Genomic DNA, 21,597 nt, shown 5'->3' on the forward strand with positions numbered 1-21,597 from the left:
ACTCAGTCACTGGTCCTCAACCTTTAGTGCCTATGAAATGAGCCTCTGGTGAGCCCTGCTTTGCCTGACTCAAGGTAGCACTGAGGATCACAGAGGTAATCTTCATAAAGGTCTAGTCAGGCTTCCTTCAGAGCTTCACCATGAGGCAGGTTAGGAGCAGGCTCCTGCTGGCCCAGAGGAGACCTAGAGTCACAACCCAGGCCCCACACTCCCTCACCCACTTGCTTGCTCTCTGAGCAGGGCAGCTACCACCACCCCTCTCAACCTGGGTTCTGCCTTAGAGGGCAGAGTTTGCTTCACTCATCTGGTTTCCACAAGGCCTGCAAGATAGGAGTTGTAGTCTTTGCTGTAAAAAACTGAGGCTCAAAGAGGTGAAGCGACTTGCCCAAGGGCACACAGCTGGTAAGTAGCATACCTGAGGTGTATCTAACTCCAAAGCCTACATTGTTTAATGACTATGGAGATGCTTCCTAGAACCATGGTCCAGATTCTACCTCAAATTCTGCTGCTGCCTTCTCCCTGATGGTTTAAAATGACTGATTAGTGCTACTGAGTCCCCATTTAGGAAGAAAACCTTAAGCTAATATGGTGCTTTGAATGGTGGAATCCAAGCAATATGGAAAATATGGGGGCCTTTTCTGGCACCTCTGAAGTCACTCCACAAAAGTGGCCACCTCCTGTCAAGCTTGGACCTATCACAGCCCAAACCTAGACTCAAATGTGGGGAGTCTCCCCTGGCACAGGAGAGGTGCCTGACACACCGTTGTTGGCTGATGGTAGGCAACAGGAAGCAGATGTGGTCTGCACAGGCCCAGCTGGGCCTAGAGGCAGGGACTCCCACAGGCCACGGTGGCAGCAATGCTGTCACCCTGAAATCTAAGCAAGTTCACCAAGCACTTTCACACCAATGACTTAATCCTCGCAAGCACCCTGAGGCAGGGTATGAGCTCTGCTTTATGGATAAGACAGGGACCCTAACGCCTAAGGGGTGAGGGGCAGGGCTGGGAGCAGAACCCAGGTCTGCCTAGAGGCAGCCCAGGACCCACCGCACAGACAAGGGACTTAAGGCTGGCGAGGGAGAAACCAAAGCCATTCCAGCATGTGTGTCCTTTGTGCTGCCTCTAATCTAAGCTGGGTGAGTTTGTGGGAAGCGACCCTCGAGATTCTGATGACAGTTTTGCCACTGAGCCGTGTGAGGCCTGGGACAAGTATTTTCTTCTCTGCTTCAGTTTTCCTGAGTACAGTGTCACCATATCACACTAGAGACAGCCCCTTGTAAAGATCGTGTGTTATGAGAAATCAGCAGAGCTGGGGACCCTCAGGCTACACAGCACTGCCCCGTGCTATCACAGTGGGAGCACAGAGGCTCTGAACCCTCAGGGACCCGGCCATGCCCACAAAGCCAGGACAGGGACCCAAGTCCTTGGCTACTTGGGCCCTGCCCTTCCCTCTGCTCCACAGAAGGGCTACATGATGCTCCTCTGCCTCCCACACACACTCTCCTGGGTGTAGCTGGAGGACAGGAAATAAATCTTTATTGCGTCAGTTTAAAAAGTCCCGTGGCATCCCAGCCTCCCGTCATGTCGGCACAGGGGGCTGGCTCCCTTGCACACCCTGAGGCCGTGGGGGTAGGAGTGGCATGAGGCTCAGCTAGCCTTCCCCTTCTCCTGTTCCTGCCCCCAGCCCACCAGAGTTATGTCAGCAATGCCTGGCGCAGCATCTGCTTCTTCTGGGGTGTGAGGCGGGTGGGGAACTGGATGTCGAAGAAAATGAAGAGGTCCCCCTTCTTGGTGGGGTCCTCAGGCAATGGCATCCCCTCACCTGGCACCTTCTTGAAGTACTTGGGACTGGGACAGGGGAGGATGAAACAAGGGAGCTTAGAGGGCCCCCCAGAGCAGCACTTCAACTCATCCCAGGCCTCCCCTGCTCCCATAACCTCAGGCGTGGGGCAGTCACTACAGCTGCTGCCGTGAGATGGCCCTTTCCAGCCAGAACTGGTGGGAGGGGAGAGGGGTGGCTTGTTCCAGACAGCTTGCTCCCTGAAAACCCATTTACACTGAGTCTCTGGTGGAGGCTTCCAGGGGTCTTGTTTTAGATATGGGAAACAGGAGAAGGAAGGGAGGAAGGTGAGCAGACCCTGGGCTGGAGGTGGGGAGTATGGGCTACTGAGCAAAGTTTCCCAAGCCAAGGGCCTTTCTTGGAAAGGGACCTAAGGGTTCCAACTCAGAACCCTGATGAGATGTTTTGGAGGATGAAGGCAGCAATAGTTGTCCAGCACTGGAGGCCTCCAGCCTCCACACTGGCTTCATGCAAGTTAGAAAAAGGCACTCCATTTGCCAGGTGAATGCAACCCATAGCTTGGCCAAAGTAGGGGCTGGACTGCAGTCCTCTCGTGCCCCCTTGTGCTGGGTGCAACCTGCACAACTGTACCAGGCTGTGTCTAACACTACCCTCTCCTAGGTAGTGAGGTCCAGGCCAGCCCTTCTCCTGCCTACCAGGACTCAAGCAGATGGACTTACTGGATGATGTCATTGATGGGAATGTTGAGCAGACGGTCATCTAGGGTCTTCACTTCCACGGTGCAACAGGTCAGAGCCTATGGGACATTCGAGCCAAAGGTGAGAGTGGGGAAGGTCCCCATGGTCATTCTGTCTAGAAGGTACTTTATCAGCCTATTCAGTGTCAGACTCTGAGCAGTCCGGGATGTTCAAGGACTAACAGGTGAGTGACCCACGCGATTACCTGTCCTCAAGGAGTTCACAGTCTGGTAGGTAAGATTGATGTTGTGTTATGATAGAGGGAAGTAAAGGGGTCTGTGGGAGCCAAGGAGAGGCCCCCAAACCATTCCAGGGTGGGACATGAAGGTACATAGTCGTGGTAGTAGTTGATGCAGGCCTTAAAGGATGAGGAAGAGCTTGCCAGTTAGACAAGGTGGGTAGACCACATTCCGAGGAGAGGGCACAACATAAACAAGAGAGTGAAGGTCTGAAAAGGCACCAAATGGGCAGGAGCTCTAAGTGGCACAGTGGCTGGACTGCGGGCGATGAGACCAGCCAGATGGTAGAGGCCTTGAATGCCGTGCAAAGATGTTTAGACAATGAGGAATGTGGCACAGTCCCATGAGTATGTGAAAAGACCGCTTTGGGGAAGAGCCTGGAGGAGATGAGAAGGGAGGCAGGAGGGCCCCCGAGGAGGCTGCTGCACAGATCCAGATGCACAGACACAGACAGTGGGGATGAACAGAAGGGGACGAAGTGGAGAGATTTGAGGGTGGAATTGACAGGACTGAGTGACTGACTGCAGATTGGGTGGGGGAGGGGAGGCAAAGTCTAGGCCAGTGCCCAGGTTCTTGCTGGGGCTGTGAGGGCGTGGAGGAGCCACTCACACTGGCGAGTGAAGACAGCCGCAAAGATTGTGTGGCACTCATCACATTCTGAAGGCCTGCAACATGCTCTGAGGTGAATGGAGAGTGAGGCCCACTTGCCTTGGGGCCTCTGACGGGGCAGGGGGTGTTCACTCTGATCCGCCCACCCCCTGCTCCTCCTCTTTGCCCACTCACCTTTCCCAAGGGGATGGGCTTCACAAAAAAGAGGTTGTCATTCTCCCTGCGGAAACGAGGGTGTAGCTTCTCCTTTACGATGAAGATGATGTCGGCTGGGATGATGTTGGGGCCCTGGGCAAGGGAGACCAAGGACTAATTGACTGTGTGCCCTTGGCCAAGTTCCTGCCTCTACTGGTCTCTATATCTTTGTCTGAACAATGAACAGATTAGACCAGTTTTTCTGGAAGGGCCTTTTCAGTTTGGCCCCATAGCCCCTCCTGTGAGAAGCCTACCGGATGACTCCTGCCCCAGCCGCCACCCCCCCACTTCTCCCCTACTGAGCATGCCCAAAGAGATGCACTCAGTTGGAGGGAGACAGAGGCTTCCTCAGATGGTGGGCAGAACACTGGGCTGGGGTTCAGAGGAATACCCATAAATCTCTGTCCTGCCAAGCTTCATTAAGTCACCAAAACTCTGCTGAGGTCTCTTCTGGGCACAGGGCATGGAGGAATAGACCGGCCCCTACGCCCAAGGAGATCCCAGTCTAGTAGGGGAAACAGACACGTGGTGAGTCCTCAGCATGCTCAAGACTGTGATAAAGGGAACCCAGAAGCGGAGAGGCGTTGACCCCGGTGGGGAGGTCAGAGGAGTCTGCCCAGAGGGGTGAGCCCTGGGGCTGGGTCTTGAAGGGGGTTTTTGGAAGGAGATGGTTCATGGGTGAGAAAGTGGGCAAGAACTAGGGGCAGAGGAATTCATCTCTCTCGGCTCTGAAGACACCATCGCTCTGCCTCTTCTAGGGACTTAAGGCCTCAGCATGCCTTGGACAATAATTTTATATTTTTATTTAAATAAATATTTAATTTAAAATTATTATTAATAAATGGCTTCTGAGTAGCTCCTATAGTTGGGCTTCACTCAGAGAAACACTGAAGAAAATGAAGACAAGCACTAGAGCTGGGACTGTGTTCTCCTTTCAGTTCTTGTGCTCTTGCCCTGGGAAAGTCCCTTCCTTCTCTGAGCCTCAGTTTCCCACTCGGCAAAGTGGGGAGAAGCCCTGGGCTGCTCGTTCACAGAAGTGTCGTGAGGCTCTGTCCCTTGGAAGGGACATTAGGGATCGTCTCACCCACTCTGCAGACTGCTGTCCCTGTCAGACCAGGGCTCAAAGGGCAGGAAAAATCATCGCCTCCTTCCCCCTCAGTCTTCCACCACATGAGCCCAGGTGACTGACCCTAGTCAGCTTCCCTCCCTCTCACCTGGTCCCCTTCCTTCTCGAAGGTGATGCGTGTGCCCTGCCTCCAGCCAGGCTTCACGTCAATGGTGAGGATCTTGTCCTTGATGGTAGAGGAGTAGCCATCCTCGTTCAGCACCTGCAGCGGGATGGCATGGGGGGAGGTTGCTCAGGATTTCCCAGGTGGCCTTTACACACATGAAAGATGCCCCGTGGGATCTGTGTTCAGCTTAATCCTTTAGCAATGGGGAGAACCTGCCCCAAGCCATTCCTACTCCACCCCTTCCATTGGAACTGACAAGAGATTTTCGCATACTGAGGTATATGGGGTGGCATTCTGGCCCAAAACTCTTTTGGCTTGAACTAAAGAAGTCAGACGTGCATTGTACCCCTACTTTGACTATTAAATTAAAGAATGCATTAAACATTATCTCAAAGTAAAAGAATGCACTCTTTTAAGATAAGAACGCATACTTCCCCTCCTACACCCACCAGCATCAGTAACACCTGTATCAGTACTCTTGAAGATAAGTTTCCTTTCCTGGACGTCAGGGTCATGTTGACTTACTAATTTGCAACTGAATACCTCTCTGAAACGTTGATGAATATGGATCCTAGGTGTGTGTAATGTATGTTCTTTGTTCTGAAAATGTATCAAACTGTTCTGAAAACCATGCTTCTCAGAATGCTTTCTTCCTTTGTGGAAGTTGCCTTCCGGGTTATAATCCTCATCTTGACTCAAGTAAAACTCACCTTATCCCTCTTATCTATAGAATGGTTATTGGTTATTTTGCATCAACAGAACCAAGAATTTATGATTCCAGGATGGCGGTGCACGTCATGGGGCTGAGGCCTGAGAAGTCAAGCAGTCACCATGAGCTGATCAAGCCCATAGCTCCAGTCCCAGAAATCACGCGGCCTTGGCCACTAACTGATACACAGCGAACATTTACCAGTTCCTCTTCCACCCAGAGGTTCTGGCCCTGAGCCTCTGGCAGGTCTCTTAGTCCCAAAGAGGGAAAGATCATGAGATCAACATATCTGAGGCATTTTCTTACTATGTCATCCATCCATTCCCTAATCACATGCCCAGAGAGGTGCCATCTATGGAAAGCATGAGCACAGTTGGCTTCTCCTCTGCTGGGCAAAGGTGTGAGAGGGCCTTGCTCTTGTGCCTAGCACTGGGCCATGGGACTGAGGATCTTCCTTAACCAGTCCCCTTGGGGACTATCTCCCAGCCCACCCTCCATGCGCACACTGCTACCTCGTAAGCATGAAGCATACACTTTGATGAAACCCTGGGGGTCTGGTCTGCCAAAGAATAATGCCCAGAGGGCAGAATTTGCAGGAGACTCCTCCCACTCAGAGCCCAAACTTCTCCCAGGGCTGGGGCTGAACTGAGAAGAAGAGAAAGAACCCATTCCAGTCAGGAACGCTGCAGAGGGGATTCCTGCACTAGGAAAGAAACGGGCTAATACCCTCAGTTGTACCTTCCAAACTTCAGATTCTAGAAATCTACAATCCTAGGTCTCCAAGTCTAAGATTCCACGGTTCTATCAGAGATCGTGCCTGAGGTCCCCAGTTAGGGTCAGGGAGGAGGTGACAGGCAGGTTGGATGGGATACATGGTGGTTCCCAGTAGGACCAAGGCAAGTACTCACCCTTCGGGAGATCTTAATTTTCTTGGTGCAGCCGAAGAATAAGTCCTCCAGGGATAGGTAGAGGTCTCGTTCGATTGGGGCATCCTGTTTCTTAACCCCTCGGCCCCGGAGCCCCCCAAAGTTCAAATCTGTCTCATTTCCTTCTTCATCAAAAAACTCTGCAGGAGGTGGGGAGAGGAGAGGAGTAAGAGAAATGATGTTCAAAGACTCGGATTCATAGACATCCTCCGCTCTCCCTTCTTCAGTCCCCAAGAGTAATACCCAGCATCCCGTTCCCACCTCGCAGACTCAAACTGTTTGGTCAGGCCAAGAAGCTGTCCTCAATTGCAGATCCAATGATTATCATCCCTTGCCACTCCTCACTGCTTCATCCCCCGCTTTGGACATCCCCCCACTTTCCTCACTCCCTGTCCCCTCAACTTGGGGATGTGCCCCTCAATGCTGGCTGCCTCAGGAGAGAGAGGAGTGCCCTCTGGTGGCAGTACCTGGTAATGCCAGAAATGACGCACTGTTAGCTTTTGTGGGGGAGTGTCATAGCATGCCAGTCCTCCCTACCCTTGCCCCTCACTGTCCGGCCCAGCCCAAGACCAGCAGAGACCCCAGACTCAAGTTTCTATGAAGTCAGCAGCTTAGATGGCAGTGGGGCAGGGTTGGTCCCTAACAAATTTGAGGTCACCAGCATATTCCCAAACTCCTCTTTTGCCCCTGCCCAGCTTTACCCCCATGACCCCTCTTGCTGCCCTGCCCTTCCATCCTAGAGAGCCCCTGTGCCTTGATGTGCTGTGCAATCATTTGGGCTTCAGTTTCTCCATCTGTGGGATGGGGTAATAATGCCTGGCCTGCCTTCCACCATTGGATTAGACAACAAGATGGTGGAGAAGAAGAGCTAAAACTTGCTGAGAGCTCCCTGTGCATCAGGTGCTGTTTTCGGCTCTTTGCATTATTATCTCATTGGGTCAAGAGGCCAAACAAAACGCCCACAGCCCCACATCTGATACGTAGAAGAGTTGGGATCTGAACCCAGATGATTTGACCACAGACCTGGGCCCTTAATCACCATGCTTATTGCTAGATGTGAAGCCCTTTGTAAACTGCAGAGCCAGGGGTCATATCATGATTAAAATTGTTTGTACTCTGCCTCTCATGGTTAGTGCCGTGGAATGAACTTCACAGGCTAGAATGGTGCAATGACCTTAGGCTGGAGAGGGCAAGTGGGGTCACACTATGTCCCCTCTAAGATATGATGGGTAATCGAGAGGCCTGTGAATTACCTGGTCCCCTCTTGCATTGCTGAATTCATTTGTTCACTCGGCAGCTATGGCGTGCCAGGTCTTAGACACTCCGGTAGCCAGGAAGCCCAGCCCCTTGACTCTGCAGGGAGATGGGACACAGGAACCCCTGGGGTGAAGCACTGTGGCAGTATAGCTCCTGGGCACTGCTTGAGGGACCCCCTACTCTGAGCTTGACCTTCCCTGATGAGCGATGCCTGTGTAAGCTCTGGTTTGGCTCCCCTGAACTGCCTCTTTTCCATGCACCTGTCCCTGGGAGAGACAGGTCCATAACATGGCATTTTTCTGACTGCGAAGCCCATTTTCATAAACATTATCTCATCTGATAATGACCTGTGAGGCACGGACTATCACAGCCATTTAACAGTGAGGAGGCTGAGGTTTCAGAGAGGGGAAGAAATTTGCTCAGAGTCACACAGTTCATAAGTGGCAGAACATGGATTTGAAGCAGACCTACTGACCCAAGTCCTTGCTTTTTCCAGTCTCACATGGAGTTCATACCTCAGCTTCCTCTGGCAGACAGGAGAGGCCAATGCACAGTGGGTGGGGTCTCTGAGGTGGAGGGGCAGTGGGCTGTCACCCACTTGTTAACATGGAGAAAAGGAAGAAAGAACTTTTGAAATGCAGACAGGCTGTAGTATAGCCGGGGAGAAGGGGCTAGAGGGATAGGCTGTGAAAATCTAGACTCTGTGAGTCGCATAACTGGAGCCAAGAAGACAAGTCTGAATGTTAACTGTCCTTGCAAGATGATTCTGAGCCTGAGAAATCAACTCTTTGTCAGCTTGCCTGGGACCCGGGATCATCCACTCATCCATCCACATGCTCGTATAACACACACCTGCACAATGAAATCTTATGCAGCCATTAAAATGAATAAAGTAGGTCTGTATATAATATAGTATATAATAAAACAATCTCCAAGACATAATAAGTGCAAAAAATCAGTGTGTACAATGTGGTTCCATTTCCTTAATGAAATAAAATGCTTATATAAAAATAAATATATGCTCATCAATGCATAGAAAATTTCTGGAAGGACACACAAAGTGTTAACAGTGAGTGGCTGCTTCTGGAGAAGGAATGGAGAGCTGCAATTTATTTTGTCTTCAATAATTTTTTTTTACCACGTACTATATATATTTCCTAAAGTAAACAAAACAAAACTACTCAAAGCAAAGTATCTTTCACAGCTTTGTCCTTTCTCTGTAAGGCAAGGGGTAGGGAGGATCTCTTACCACTAAAGGGGTTGTCTCCTCCGAAGAACTCATGGAAAACCTTTTCGGGGTTGCCGTGGAAGACGTAACCAGTTGTCCATGGGTTCTGGGATCCAAACTCCAGAGGAATCCCGCCCTTCAGGCCCTCTTCTCCGAACTTGTCATAGATGCTTCTCTTCACAGCTGTGGATAAGTGTCACCTTGACGAGGGGTCCAGCCTTGGGTGCTGATAGCTGGAGGGCTGGGAAGCAGGAGGATATGGGGCCAAGAGGAAGGGGCAAAAACAGCCTGGCAGTCTTTGGAGGGAGATTCTAGAAGTTATGGGTTTCATTTTATTGTGAGTGGTCCTGGTGTGGTCTCATAGCCCAGAGGAGAGAGGGGCAAAACTGAGACTTACTGGGGAGGAGGAATCAAGAGGCTAAAGGTCAGGCTATTGTCCTGGGATTTTGCTTAACTCAGTCATTATAGCTACTGTCTCCTCTGGGGTAAATAAAATCCTAGAACCTTGAAATTCTAGAATCTAAGAATTCTAGAGCTTCCAAATTCTAGAGCTTCCAAATTCTAGAGCTTTAAAATCCTAGAGTCTAAGGCTTCTACAATCCTGAAAACTCAGGGCCGGAGACACCTTAGTGATCTGGCCTTTCTTCTCCAGTCTCTGGGATTACAGTCTTCAGGACAAGCCCTTAGCGAAACCCAGTGGGCACGGCCCCGGGCAGAGGTGGGAGTCACACTTTCTCCACTGTTCTGGTTTCCATAGGAGAGAGATTTCCTAATTACTGGCCTCTCTCTGCCCTTTTATACACACTCTGTTCTTGGGGAGATGGAGATTTAGCCCTTGGAAATCTGGGAAGAATAACTGGGTGTGCCTGCCTCAGCCTTAGCCTTCCTCCCGTGGCAGCAGCCATCTCTCCATCCCTGCAGGGACAGGTGAGGCCTGGGGGACGTGGGAGAGCTTCCCCAGGCCCTGCCCTGAGACTGAGTGAGCACGTCAGCCTAATCCAGGGGCTTTCCACGTCATGGCCTCAGCCTTAGCTTGTGTCTACTGAGAAAGGTAATACTTCAGTCTGCTTTCTTTCTCAGTTTGTTTAGATTCTGGGAGGGAAGAGGAATGCTTAGTCTCTATTGGGCCCCCTCAAAAGCCCAACACTCAGAGAATAATCTTAAAGGAGAAGTGGGACAGCAGGTGTCCCGGGGTCCCTCCTCCGTGCTCAGCCCCAGTCACTCACGGTCGCTCAGCACATCGTAGGCCTCTGCTATTTGCCTGAACGTTTCTACTGAGGATGGTCCAATGGAATTCAATGGGTGGTTCTTAAGGGCAAGTTTCCGGTACCTGGAAGAGAGGGGGTTCATACAAGTCACAGCAGCTGATGTGTCGCTGAGGTGCAGACCATCGTTCAGAGCTAGTTCTGCTGTCTACTGCTTGGTGGCCTCTCAGAGCTTTGATGTTTCCAGCCATAAATCAACCCAGCCCTTTCTTCTCTCTCTCCTTTCCCAGCTATCAGACCTGCTCTGTGGTCTGAAGATTCTTCCTGCGTGCTCCTGCTCCCCCTGCACCCTCAGGAGTGTTTCCCCCAATACCTTTCTTGCATATTTAATTCCATCTTGGTGTCTGAACTGACACGCAGGCTTCTTGGAAATATTAGATAAAATAAGGTGTCAGAGGGCCTGGTGCAGAGGCACTCAGTGCATGTCAGGACCCTTCACTGTCTCCCATCTCTGTGCTCCTTCTTTTCCCTGTTCTGTATCCACCCGATCAGTGATGGGATTCCTGCAGCATCTGAGAATCTGATGTGTCCCAAGAGGAAAGAGATGGCATGAAGTGGGTGATTTGTGGAGAGTTTAATTAGGAACCACTTGCCAACGTGCAGGAAGTGGGGAGGGAAACCATGGAATGGTGCAGTACTCCTGAGGCCAGGAGCTCTCAGACACCCTGGCCACCCCTGAGCCTATAGGAGTGAGGGCAGGGAGAAATCCCTCAGGACAGCGTGTGTGGACAGGGCCCTTGGCAGGAGCTGTGACCTTCAGTTAAGGGACATAGCCGACCTGAAGAAACCCCATAGGAGGGGAGCTGAGAATAAATACCCCGGCCCCTTCCACCTCCTGCCTTGTGGTCCCTTTAGCGGAGGCATCGGGAAGCCAGAGGGCCAGGAAGTCTATTGATGCAGTTCAGACGGGCCAGCCTCCAGAGCAGAAGGCAGGGTGGGGAAAGGCGGGGAGTGGGTCTAGCGGAGCCAAAGGAGGGCATCAGCAGCCCCTAAGTCACTCAGTTCAAATTCGAGCCCATTTACCCTCCGCTGGGTCAGAGACCAGCTCCTCTGCCCTGCTCACACCGTCCGTGCTGGTGACTCCAGAGTTCTGCTGCCGCTCTTTCACTCTAGACGCTCACCGTGGACAAGCTCCTCTACCTCATGGCTTTGAGTACAACCTGCTTGCTGATAACTCCCAAATCTCTGTCTCAAACCGGGCCACTGCCCTGAACTCCAGGCTTCTGTATCCAGCTGTCTACTTGGTGTCTCCTCCTCCATGTCCCGCAGGCTCCACAAACTCAATGAGCCCAAACGTGAACCCATTTTCATTCCTCATTTGCCCCCATTTGTGCAGACACTGCCGCGGGAAAGCTGAGCGTTATCTTTGCCTCCAAGTTCCCCTTCGTCCCCTCCACCCCATCCCATCGGGGACATTTCTTTCTAACTAATGTTCTGTTCCTGCCTCTTCCTCCCTCTCACTACTGCAGAACCAGGTCCTCTGGTTCCAGTTTCCCCCTCCAAGCCATTCTGTGTGCTGCCGCCGGTTTGATCTCTCTCCCTTTTGTTAATCTGATGCTTCTAAAATGCTCCCTACCCAAGTCACTCTCCTGCCTAAATCCTTCACAGGTTCCCCCTTTGTCTTCAGCACAAAATCCAGATGTCTCTACGATTCAAGGCCCTGCTTTGCTCTCTCTCACAGCTCTCCCTCCCTGCTCCCATGGCCTCTCCTGCCCTTCTTGCCATGCTCCAAACTCCCCACACTTCATCACTCGTGCCTTTGACCTTCTACTCTCTCTACCTGTAAGGCTCACCCCTCTCCAGCCCCTCCCATCTCCTCCTGGCAAATTTTTATTCATCCTTCAACATTCAGCTCAGGGGTCAACTCCTCCAGGACACTTTCCCTGACTGCAGCCTCCACTCTAGATTAGAGTCCCCCTCCCACGTCCCCAGTGCCTTTGATCCCAGCACTCAGCAGGGGGTGCTCCAGTTGCTGGGTGACTGGTCTGTCTCTCCCATTAGACTGAGTCCCTTGAGTTGCTGTGTCCAGTTCTCCGTGTCCCCACTGCCTCACACAGAGCAGCAGTGAGAACGAATGATGTGAACTGACTGCCCCACAGGCAGCCCATCTCGCTGGGCGGCGGCCCTGACTTTCAGGCAACGCTTCCTCTTGCTGAGCCGGGCCTGCTGTCCTGTGACTCCGCCTCCATCCACGAGGGTCCTGGCTCTGCCCTCAGAGGCCTTACAGAGACCCTGCTCTGTCCACCTTCAGAGACTTGATGACAGTTGTCAGACCTCCCTTACATGTCTAAACCAGCCCTTCTCAGTTACAAAGGTCACAGTTAGGAGGAGAATTGCAAGTAAATTCTATCAGTGAGTAAAAGCAATGAAGAGCTCAGTTTTTCATACAAACTGGAGTGGTTTTAGGATTATCCTCACAGTAACATCACTCTCCTTCACCTGCCTTCCTGAGTGGGAGAGGGGGTGGGGTCACAGCTCCGACGTGGCAGCCTGGAGAGGATGAGTGACACTGAGAAGGTTAATCGCTGGGTGATTATGAACATTGTGGTGCTTCTCTTCATTATAAGTTTAGCTTTTTTTCTTTTTTGGATCAAAAAAGTCTAGGTACTCCCATGGGAGAGTGTGTTATACACGTGACTCAGCCCTAAGAGCTGTTGCAGGGAAGAGGGGTTCAGGACTGTTGTTTGAAACATACGCAGTTCTTTTAATCACTCTTTATATGACATGGTTACAGATGCAAATGATTGCTGGGCATTCTCATGTTTATTGTCTCATATAATCCCATTTCAATATCACAACAACTCATTTTTTTTTTTATAGATGAGAAAACTGAGGCTCAGAGAGGTTAAGTAATTTGCCCAGGTCACACAGCTAGCAGGTAGGAGAACCTGGATGCAGACCTGGGTCTTTTCAATGCTTAAGTTGGGCTTATCCTTCTGCATTCCAACTGCCCTCCCTCCTGGTGACCTTTCCCTAGACAGGTCCCACTGACCAATGAGATGCCCTGAACAGTGGGTGATATCACACACTGTCCTGAATTGTTCTCTACTTGTTTCGTGCTTTTGTGTCTTGTTTCTCCAACCACACTGTAGACGCTGTCCACTTACTGCCACAGGACCTGGCCCACAGCAGGCAACTAGAGTAGACATGGTGTCTGATTACTGGTTCCACTGTTTCCTAGGTGCCTGGCCTTGGCATAATCATAGCACCTACTACTCAGGGTCATTGTGAGGATTAAATGAAATAATGGTGAAGGTTCTCAGAACAGCATCTGCACAATTCAATAAATGTACCTATTATCACTACCCAACCTTAAGTGATTGAATTATCCTAGATTCCTCCCGTTTTCTTCACCCTCCAGTGATCCAATTAATAGCCAAGTCCATTCCCTCTCCTCTCTCCATCCCACTGCCCTGCTTCGAGCCTCATCTTTTGCCTTGATTATCATGAGCCTCCAAGGGGGTCTCTCTCCTTCCAGGATAAGCTTCCAGGACACCCTGTACTTCCTTTTTTGTAACGCTCATCACACTTGTGACTTTTTCAACATCTGTATTCACCAACAAAATTAAGTTGCATATCTGTCTGATTCGTGATTATAACTCTAGTTGCTACCATTGCACCTAATCCATATGGTAGGCACTCAATAAATATTCGTCAAAAAGACTTTTTTTTCCAGAAAAATGTGCTGACTCCTGTCCTAGACTTTCTTAGAAATGGGCCACAAAGTCCCCAAGATTTGATGGAAGTATTCAGAGATGCAGTTTATTCAAGGCCAAAACCCCACGTGACGGCCAGAATGAAATTTGTAATGCATCCATCTGGCCAGGTCACCCTCCTGTTCACAATCCTTTGGTTCTCCATAAAATTCAAGATAAAGTTCAAATGTCTCCTTTGTCCCTATTTTATTGCTAGGAAAACCAAGACACCCAGGAGAGGAGACAGGGCATAGAGGGTAAAGAATGATGGGTTGGGGACCCTGACCCAGCCCAAAGCCAGGATGTAAGTGTGTAAGAAGCAAGAGAAGGAACCACCCTAAGCTGTGCAGGAAAGCTCAGTTTGGAAGAGAGGAGGGTGGGGCCTGCCCTAGCACACCCCTAAAGCCTCGCTTCCGCCCCAACTTACGCCTTCTTGATCTGGGCATCCTCTGCATTTCTAGTGATGTGGAGTAGAGCGTAATAATCCTGGCCCATGGCTGGCTGGCAGTCAGTCAGTGGCTAGTCCTGGCTCCGGCAGGGCTGTTGGTCTGCATTCCTTGGTTGCTCCTGACAACCACACAGGGGCACTCTGGGAGTTGTAGTCCTTCCTGCCAAAGCAAACTGCCTTCTCAGCTCAGCCTCATAGAAGAACAAATGAACAGATTGCGAGAACCAGGGCTGATTCTTTGAGCCTGATAAAGGTCACTCAACTCAGAAGCCACAGTGTTTAAAGAGAGTAGCAATTACTTTTAGTTAAAAGTTTTCAGAACAAATGCATTTGGCTGTTTTTTAAAATAAATTTTTATTTTAGATTTTCAAAAAAGTTGTGAAGATAGTACAGAGTTCCTGTATACCCCACACCCAGTTTCCTCTATTATTAACATCTTACGTGAGTACTGTACATTTGTCACAATAATTACCAATTGATACATCCTTTATAAGGGAAGCCCATACTTTATTCAGATTTCCTAGTTTTTAACCTAATGTCTTTTTTTGTTCCAGGATCCCATCCAGGATTCCACGTTATACTTAGTTGTCATGTCTCCTTAGGCTCCTCTTGGTTACAATTGTTTCTAAAATTTTCCTTGTTTTTTTCTTTTTGAGGAAGATTAGCCCTGAGCTAACTGCTGCCAATCCTCCTCCTTTTGCTGAGGAAGACTGGCCCTGAGCCAGTCTGTGCCCATCTTCCTCTATTTTAAGTGGGACACCTGCCACAGCATGGCTTGACAAGCAGTGCCATGTCTGCACCTGGGATCCAAACTGGCGAACCTCAGGCCACCAAAGCAGAACGTGCGAACTTAACCGCTGTGCCACCGGGCCGGCGCCCAAGTTGTCCTTGTTTTTGATGACTTCAACAGTTTAAGGAGTACTGATCAGGTATCTTGTAGAATGTCTCTCAACTGGGGTTTGTTTGATGTTTTTCTTATGATTAAACTGGGCTTGTGGGGTTTGGGAAGGAAGACCACAGAGGTAAAGTGCCGTCCACATACCACAGATCAAAGGTACATACCATCAACGTGACTTTTCCCTGGTGATGCTGGCCTTGGGCCTGCTGCAGTCGTGTTGGTCAGCGTTCTCCACTGTAAAGGGACTTTCGTTTCCCCCTTTCTGGATTGTACTCTTTGGAAGGAAGTCATTTTGCAGCCCACCTCAAAGAGTGGGGAGCTCTGCGCCACCTCCTTGCGGGCAGCAGCGCCCTGTCATCCACTTACATCCCACATCCAGTCAGTCACCAAGTTCAGTCCATTGTACCTCCTAGATGCCTCTCAAGCCCTTCCTCTGCTCATCCTCCTCCACCATGGTCTTGCTTTGGCTTTCATCTTTCAGCAAGGCCACTACAACATCCTCACTGTCCTGCTTGCTTCGTCTCTACCCTGCCAAGACCACACTGCACACCGCCCAGAGTTGATGCACTACAGCACTTGTACTGCTCAGACTAACCCTCCTCTCTCACATTCACCTAAGCTGCCACCTCACCCGTCCCACCACACCCACCACCGACGCTGGCTTCAACCAAACTCCTACTTGGTTTCTTCCCCCATGAAATAGCTTATATGCACAAAAGAACAGCATTAGAACATTCCTTATTGAAGGAATGTTGCCTCTGTGTGCCCCTCCCTAACTGTTTATTCTCCTCTTGCTTTTCTTTATTGTTTTACTATTGTGCACACATCCAGTGGTGTACTGGTAGGTATTTAACAACTAGCTCACCAGAAAGAAAAAAATAGCCCTGATTTGTAGCATTTGCCAATTTCTCCCAAGCTGGTACAAGCCAGCTCCAGGACACCACGGCATGTATCCCTAACAACATACTTATCTTTTCATGTTTTTGAACTTTACATAAATGGTATCGCTTATGCAAACGGCACGCCTTTGTGTGTGTGTGACCTATTTTCAAGGAGGCTGTATAGCATTCTCTGCTGATGCTGAACATCCGGGTATGTGTCAACTCTGCGAGGTGAGGTCACACAGTTTTCTGACGCGGTTATTCTAATTTATGTGGTCAGAACAGCACTGTGGGAGAGTTCCTTTCTGCTCCACATCCTCACCAATTCTTGATGTCAAGTTTTTAAATACTTGCCAATATAGGCGTTAAATAGCATCTCATTGTGGATTTTAGTTTGCATTTCTTGGTTGAGCATCTTTTCGTGGTTATTGGCCATTTGTTTTTCCTCATTGTGAAATGTCTATTTAGGTTTTTTGCCCATTTTTCTGCTGGGCTATCCTTTTTTAAAAATATTGATTTTTGACTCGTTATGTTTTCTTTTACGTTCTTTGTATAAAATACAAATCCCTTTCACTTTTTTAGCGTTTTTTAAAAATGGGATCAAATTTATCAATCTTTTCCCTTTTGGTTATACTTTTTGTGTCTAGTGTAAGAAATATTCCCTATGCAAGGTCATAAAGATCTTCCCCTAAATGTTCTTCCAAAAGTCCACTTCACTTTTAAATCTTTAATCCACCTAGAACTTCTTTTTTCTTGTATATCGTACAAGGTAGGTATCATTTTTTCTTTTAGATTCCCCACTGTCTCAGAACCATTTAACAGTCCATCGTTTCCCCACCAATCTGTACTGACTGCTGTGGTATAGATAAAGTGTCCACATATGCATGGCTTCAATCTGGACTCTTGTTCCTTTGGCCTATGCCTGGGCCAGTACCACACTATCCCCCTTCCTCTCCACCTCTTAGGGAGTATCTTCTCTAAGTACTGCTCTTTCACTCAGTCTTTCACTCCTCCCGAATGGGAACGTGTTCTTAAGAAAGGATCTAATAGCAATCACGTGGGGAAAGAGGAGGGCTGCATTTTAACCTCGTCTCTATTGTGGACGGAAAAGCTTGGTCCCCTGATGGTGTTTCAGATGCCAGCGACTGAGATATGTAAGAACTTTCCTGGGTCTTCTGAAACTACACTGTTACAGAGAGGGCCTGCCTTAAAGTAGTTCTTTCACAGTATTTGACGCAAAGGGTCTACTTTAGGTATATTTGGAGAAGGTAAAACACACTTTAGGAGTTGGGCCAAAGGACAGAGAAATCAATTAAAGAACTAGGAAGGAAAGGATCTGGGTGAGTTGAGTGGTCAGAAAGTGACCAAATGTTGATGCTGCTGCGCTCACTCGCCATCTGTGTGACCTGCGCAAGTTTACTTAATGGCCCCAAGTGTAAGTTTCCTTGAGTAAACGAGATTATTAACATGAACTCCACCACAGAGTTGGTGTGAAAATACTAGATAAAATTATACAAAAGCATGTATCTCAGAGAAGATGCTCTCTCCACACTGAGGCAGTAGAGTCAGAGGCCAAGTTCCGAATCCTGTCCGTTAGCTACTAGTTTTATGTCCTTAAACAATGATTTCTTTTTTTTTTCCTAAAGATTGGCACCTAGGCTAACAACTGTTGCTAATCTTCCTTTTTTTTTTTTTTAAGGATTGGCACCTGGGCTAACAACTGTTGCCAATCTTTTTTTTTTCTGATTTCCCGCCGCCCCCCCCCCCCGCCCCCATACATAGTTGTATATCTTAGTTGAAGGTCCGTCTAGTTGTGGGATGTGGGACGCCACCTCAACGTGGCCTGACGAGTGGTGCCATGCCTGCGCCCAGGATCCGAACCCTGGGCCGCCGCAGCAGAGCGCACGAACTTAACCACTTGGCCATGGAGCCGGCCCCCTAAACAATGATTTCTTAGCCACAGTTGCCTGGTTGTAAAATGAAAATGTGGAATTACTCTTTTTATTTTTTGCATTTCTGAGCTTTCTTGTGGATTTTGTGTTTATTTAACTACTGAAATTGAGCATCTTTTCATGTGTACTGGTTATTTGTTTTACTCTTTTTTGTTGTTTTCTTTTGGTTTTTTTTTTTAAGTTTTTTACTTTTTTATTTATTTTTTCTTCTCCCTAAAGCCCCCCAGTACATAGTTGTATATTCTAGTTATAGGTCCTTCTGGCTCTGCTATGTGGGACACTGGCTCAGCATGGCCTGACAAGCAGCCCAAGGTCCACGGCCAGGATCTTAACTGGCGAAACCTCAGGCCCCTGAAGTGGAGCACATGAACTCACCCACTCAGCCACGGGCCAGCCCCCTGTTTCACTCTTATCAGAAAAAAATGCTATTAAAAATTAAACCCAGAGGGTTGGAGGAAGGCCTTGCCCAGCCTGGGACTGTGAATGGAGGGGAAGAAGGAGACTCTGCGGGTGCCATGTGTGCAGGGGCTGCAGAGAAAGCGGAGGAGACGGCCTGCGTGGTTGGCGGATCGGTTACTCATAGAGGTATTAAGCAAATAAGTGAATATATTGAGAACTAGGAAAGACAAGCTTCTCCTTGTTGGAGAAAGGAGGCATATATGTAGAAGGCTAGAATAAACCCTGTGCAGTTGGATTGGAATTGCAGACATCAGTGTGAACTCATGATTTTTAATGTATATATGGAATGATGGATGTAGAAATAGAGAGGTATGTATGTATTGTCCACTGATAGGGCCTAGAAACAATAATATGCCAGCAGTAAAGAGCACATTAGTGCCCAGATCTTGGTTTCTGAATACCATTCTCCACTAAAAGGAACCAGGGCTATTTGGACAAATGACTGTTTCCAGGCCTGGGGTGGGAAAGTGGAAGATAAGGCTTGAATATTTGTGGTACCAGAAAATATGGAAGTGCTCAAAGAATGATGGAAACATGTCAAAAGGACATAGGATCCAGCTTGAAGGAGGTCCCACTGGCCCAACTGGGACAATTTAAACATCAAAATAAATTAGTAATAATGGCTTATGATCTACAGAGTATGAATTCATGAGTAGTCCATACTAATATATCTATGATGAATGAACAAGTGAATGAATAAATACTTGGAGAAGGGGAAGTTCTACCTTATAGTAAGAATGCCAATTATAAATGTAAAAAGAATGATGGGATTAGAAAACCACCATTTGGCAATTATCATAGAACAACTGATTCAGAGAAATCATCCAGGATGCTAAAACTAGTTGGTGGAAGTTTTATGAGGAATAGGATATTTATATAGTTTCAAAGTAGCTCCCCACAAAAACCTTACTAACTTTGCTGTGGAGAAACCTGGTAGACATCATGTTACCAATTTAACATCACCTGACTATAATAAAAAAGATGGACAAAAAGAAGTGTTGGCAAGGACACGAAGAAATCAGAACCCTTATACACTGCTAGTGAGAATGAAAGGTGGGCAGCCACTTTGGAAAACAGTTGGCAGTCTCTCAAAACATTAAACATAGAGTTACCGTACGACCAAGCAGCTCCATTGCTAAGTCTATACCCAAGAGAACTAAGACTTATGTTCACACAAAAACTTGTACATGAATGTTCGTAGAAGCATTATTCATAATAGCTAAAAAGTGGAAACAACCCAAATGTCCATCAATTGATGAATGGATTAAAAAACTTGGCATATCCATACAATGGTGTATTACTCAGGATTCTCCAGAGAAACATAGTCAACAGGATGGGTGTGTGTATATAAAGAGAGAGATTTATTTTAAGGAATTGGCACAATTCCTTATGTACCACAATTATGGAGGCCTGAAGAGTCCAAAGTCACAGGGTAGGCCTGCAGGCTGGGGACCCAGGGAAGAGTCGCAGTTCAAGTCCAAAGGCAACCCTCTGACGCAATCCCTTCTTGCTTGGGGGAGGTCAGTCTTTTTCTATGAAGGCCTTCAACTCACTGGATGAGGCCCACTCACATTACGGAGGGTAATCTGCTTTACTCCAAATCCACCGATGTAAACGTTAATCTTGTCCAAAAAACACCTTCACAGAAACATCAGAATGTTTGACCAAATATCTGGGCACCATGGCCCAGCCAAGTTGACACATAAAATTAACCATCACGAGTGTAATGTTGCTTGGAAACAAAAAGAAATTAAGTACTGATGCATGCCACAACATGGAAGAACCTTGAAAACATTATGCTAAGTGAAAGAAAAGATTATGCTAAGTCAAAGAAGCCAGACACAAAAGGCCACATATTGTATGATTCCATTCACATGAAATGTCCAGAACAGGCAAATCTAGAGAGAGAGAGTTGATTAGAGGTTTCCAGGGCTGGAGGGATGGGGAGTGACTGCTGAAAAGTATGTTTGTTTTTGGGGTGATGAAATGTTCTGGAATTAGTGGTGATGGCTGGACTACCTTGTGAATATGCTAGAAGCCACGAAATTGTATACTTTAAAAGGGTGAATTTTATGGTTTGTGAATTATATCTCCAAAAAAACCTTAACATTACCAGTAATAGGACAAAAAATATATCATAAGGCTCTTAGCATATATCATATGCAGCTCTTAGGACAGAGAATCACTTTTGGGGTATTCTTGCCAAAATGATAACCTGAATCTAACCATGAGGAAACATCAGACAAACCCAAACTAAGGGTTCTTCTACAAACTGGCCTATATTCCAAAAACATCACATTTATGAAAGACAAGGAAAAACTGAGGAACTACTCCAGACAGAAGGTAAATAAATGCCATATGTCATCCTAGATTAGGTCCTGGACCACAGCGGAAAGAGTGATTATAAAGGACATTGTCGGAGCAACTGGTGAAACTTGAATGGGCTCTGCAGATTGGATGATAGTACGGGTCAGTGCTGGTTTCCTTGTTTTGACAGATGAACTGTGGTTACGCAGCAGTGTTCTTGGTTTTAGCAAGTGCATAGTGAAGTGTTTAAAGGTAAAAGGACATAACATTTGTATATTACTCTCAACTGATTCAGAAAAAATATATATAGCATATTTAACCTGTGTAGTATATATATATATGTGAGATAAATATATACAGAGAGAGAGAGGGAGTGGGGGGGAGAGAGAGAGAATGATAAAGCAAACATAATAAAAAGTTAACAACTGGGAGATCTGTATGGGGTATACCAGAATCCTTTGTACTATTCTTGCAACTTTTGTGCAAGTTTGAAATGATTTCAAAATAAAAAGTAAATTAGAAAAAATATATATATATCCACAAAGAGACTTGTTCAAGAAAAAGAACAGGGGCCGGCCTGGTGGCGCAGCAGTTAAGTTCGCACATTCGGCTTTGGAGGCCCAGGGTTCGCCGGTTTGGAGCCTGGGTGCGGACATGGCACCACTTGGCAAGCCATGCCGTGGCAGGTGTCCCACATATAAAGTAGAGGAAGATGGGCACGGATGTTAGCCCAGGGCCAGTCTTCCTCAGCAAAAAGAGG

At 48.0% G+C, this 21,597-nt stretch overlaps 1 protein-coding gene across 2 annotated transcripts; it reads right to left on the reverse strand.

Annotated features, from left to right (window-relative positions):
• Positions 1–1,507: 1,507 nt before the first annotated feature.
• Positions 1,508–14,495, reverse strand: DNAJB13 (DnaJ heat shock protein family (Hsp40) member B13). Of its 2 annotated transcripts, XM_008540173.2 has the most exons (8): positions 14,320–14,495; positions 10,159–10,262; positions 8,954–9,115; positions 6,430–6,587; positions 4,795–4,908; positions 3,560–3,673; positions 2,520–2,596; positions 1,508–1,847 (listed from the first exon to the last, which is right to left on the reverse strand). In XM_008540173.2, the coding sequence occupies exons 1-8, from the start codon at positions 14,385–14,387 to the stop codon at positions 1,694–1,696; spliced, it is 951 nt and encodes a 316-aa protein (XP_008538395.1). In that variant the 5' UTR covers positions 14,388–14,495; the 3' UTR covers positions 1,508–1,693. The 2 variants fall into 2 exon arrangements, with proteins under 2 accessions (XP_008538395.1, XP_070481947.1); XM_070625846.1 differs by lacking the exons at positions 1,508–1,847; positions 2,520–2,596 and having other exon boundaries at positions 2,880–3,673; positions 14,320–14,481.
• Between the last annotated feature and the right edge of the window lie 7,102 nt (positions 14,496–21,597).

Source organism: Equus przewalskii, chromosome 6, assembly GCF_037783145.1.
Source record: "Equus przewalskii isolate Varuska chromosome 6, EquPr2, whole genome shotgun sequence".
Classification (NCBI taxonomy): domain Eukaryota; kingdom Metazoa; phylum Chordata; class Mammalia; order Perissodactyla; family Equidae; genus Equus; species Equus przewalskii.

Coding starts and splice junctions, on each gene's coding strand:
- DNAJB13 (XM_070625846.1), bottom strand. CDS start 14,387: ATGGGCCAGGATTATTACGCTCTACTCCACATCACTAGAAATGCAGAG. Junction 10,263..14,319: donor GATGCCCAGATCAAGAAGGC/GTAAGTTGGGGC, acceptor CCTCTCTTCCAG/GTACCGGAAACTTGCCCTTA. Junction 9,116..10,158: donor CTACGATGTGCTGAGCGACC/GTGAGTGACTGG, acceptor ACTTATCCACAG/CTGTGAAGAGAAGCATCTAT.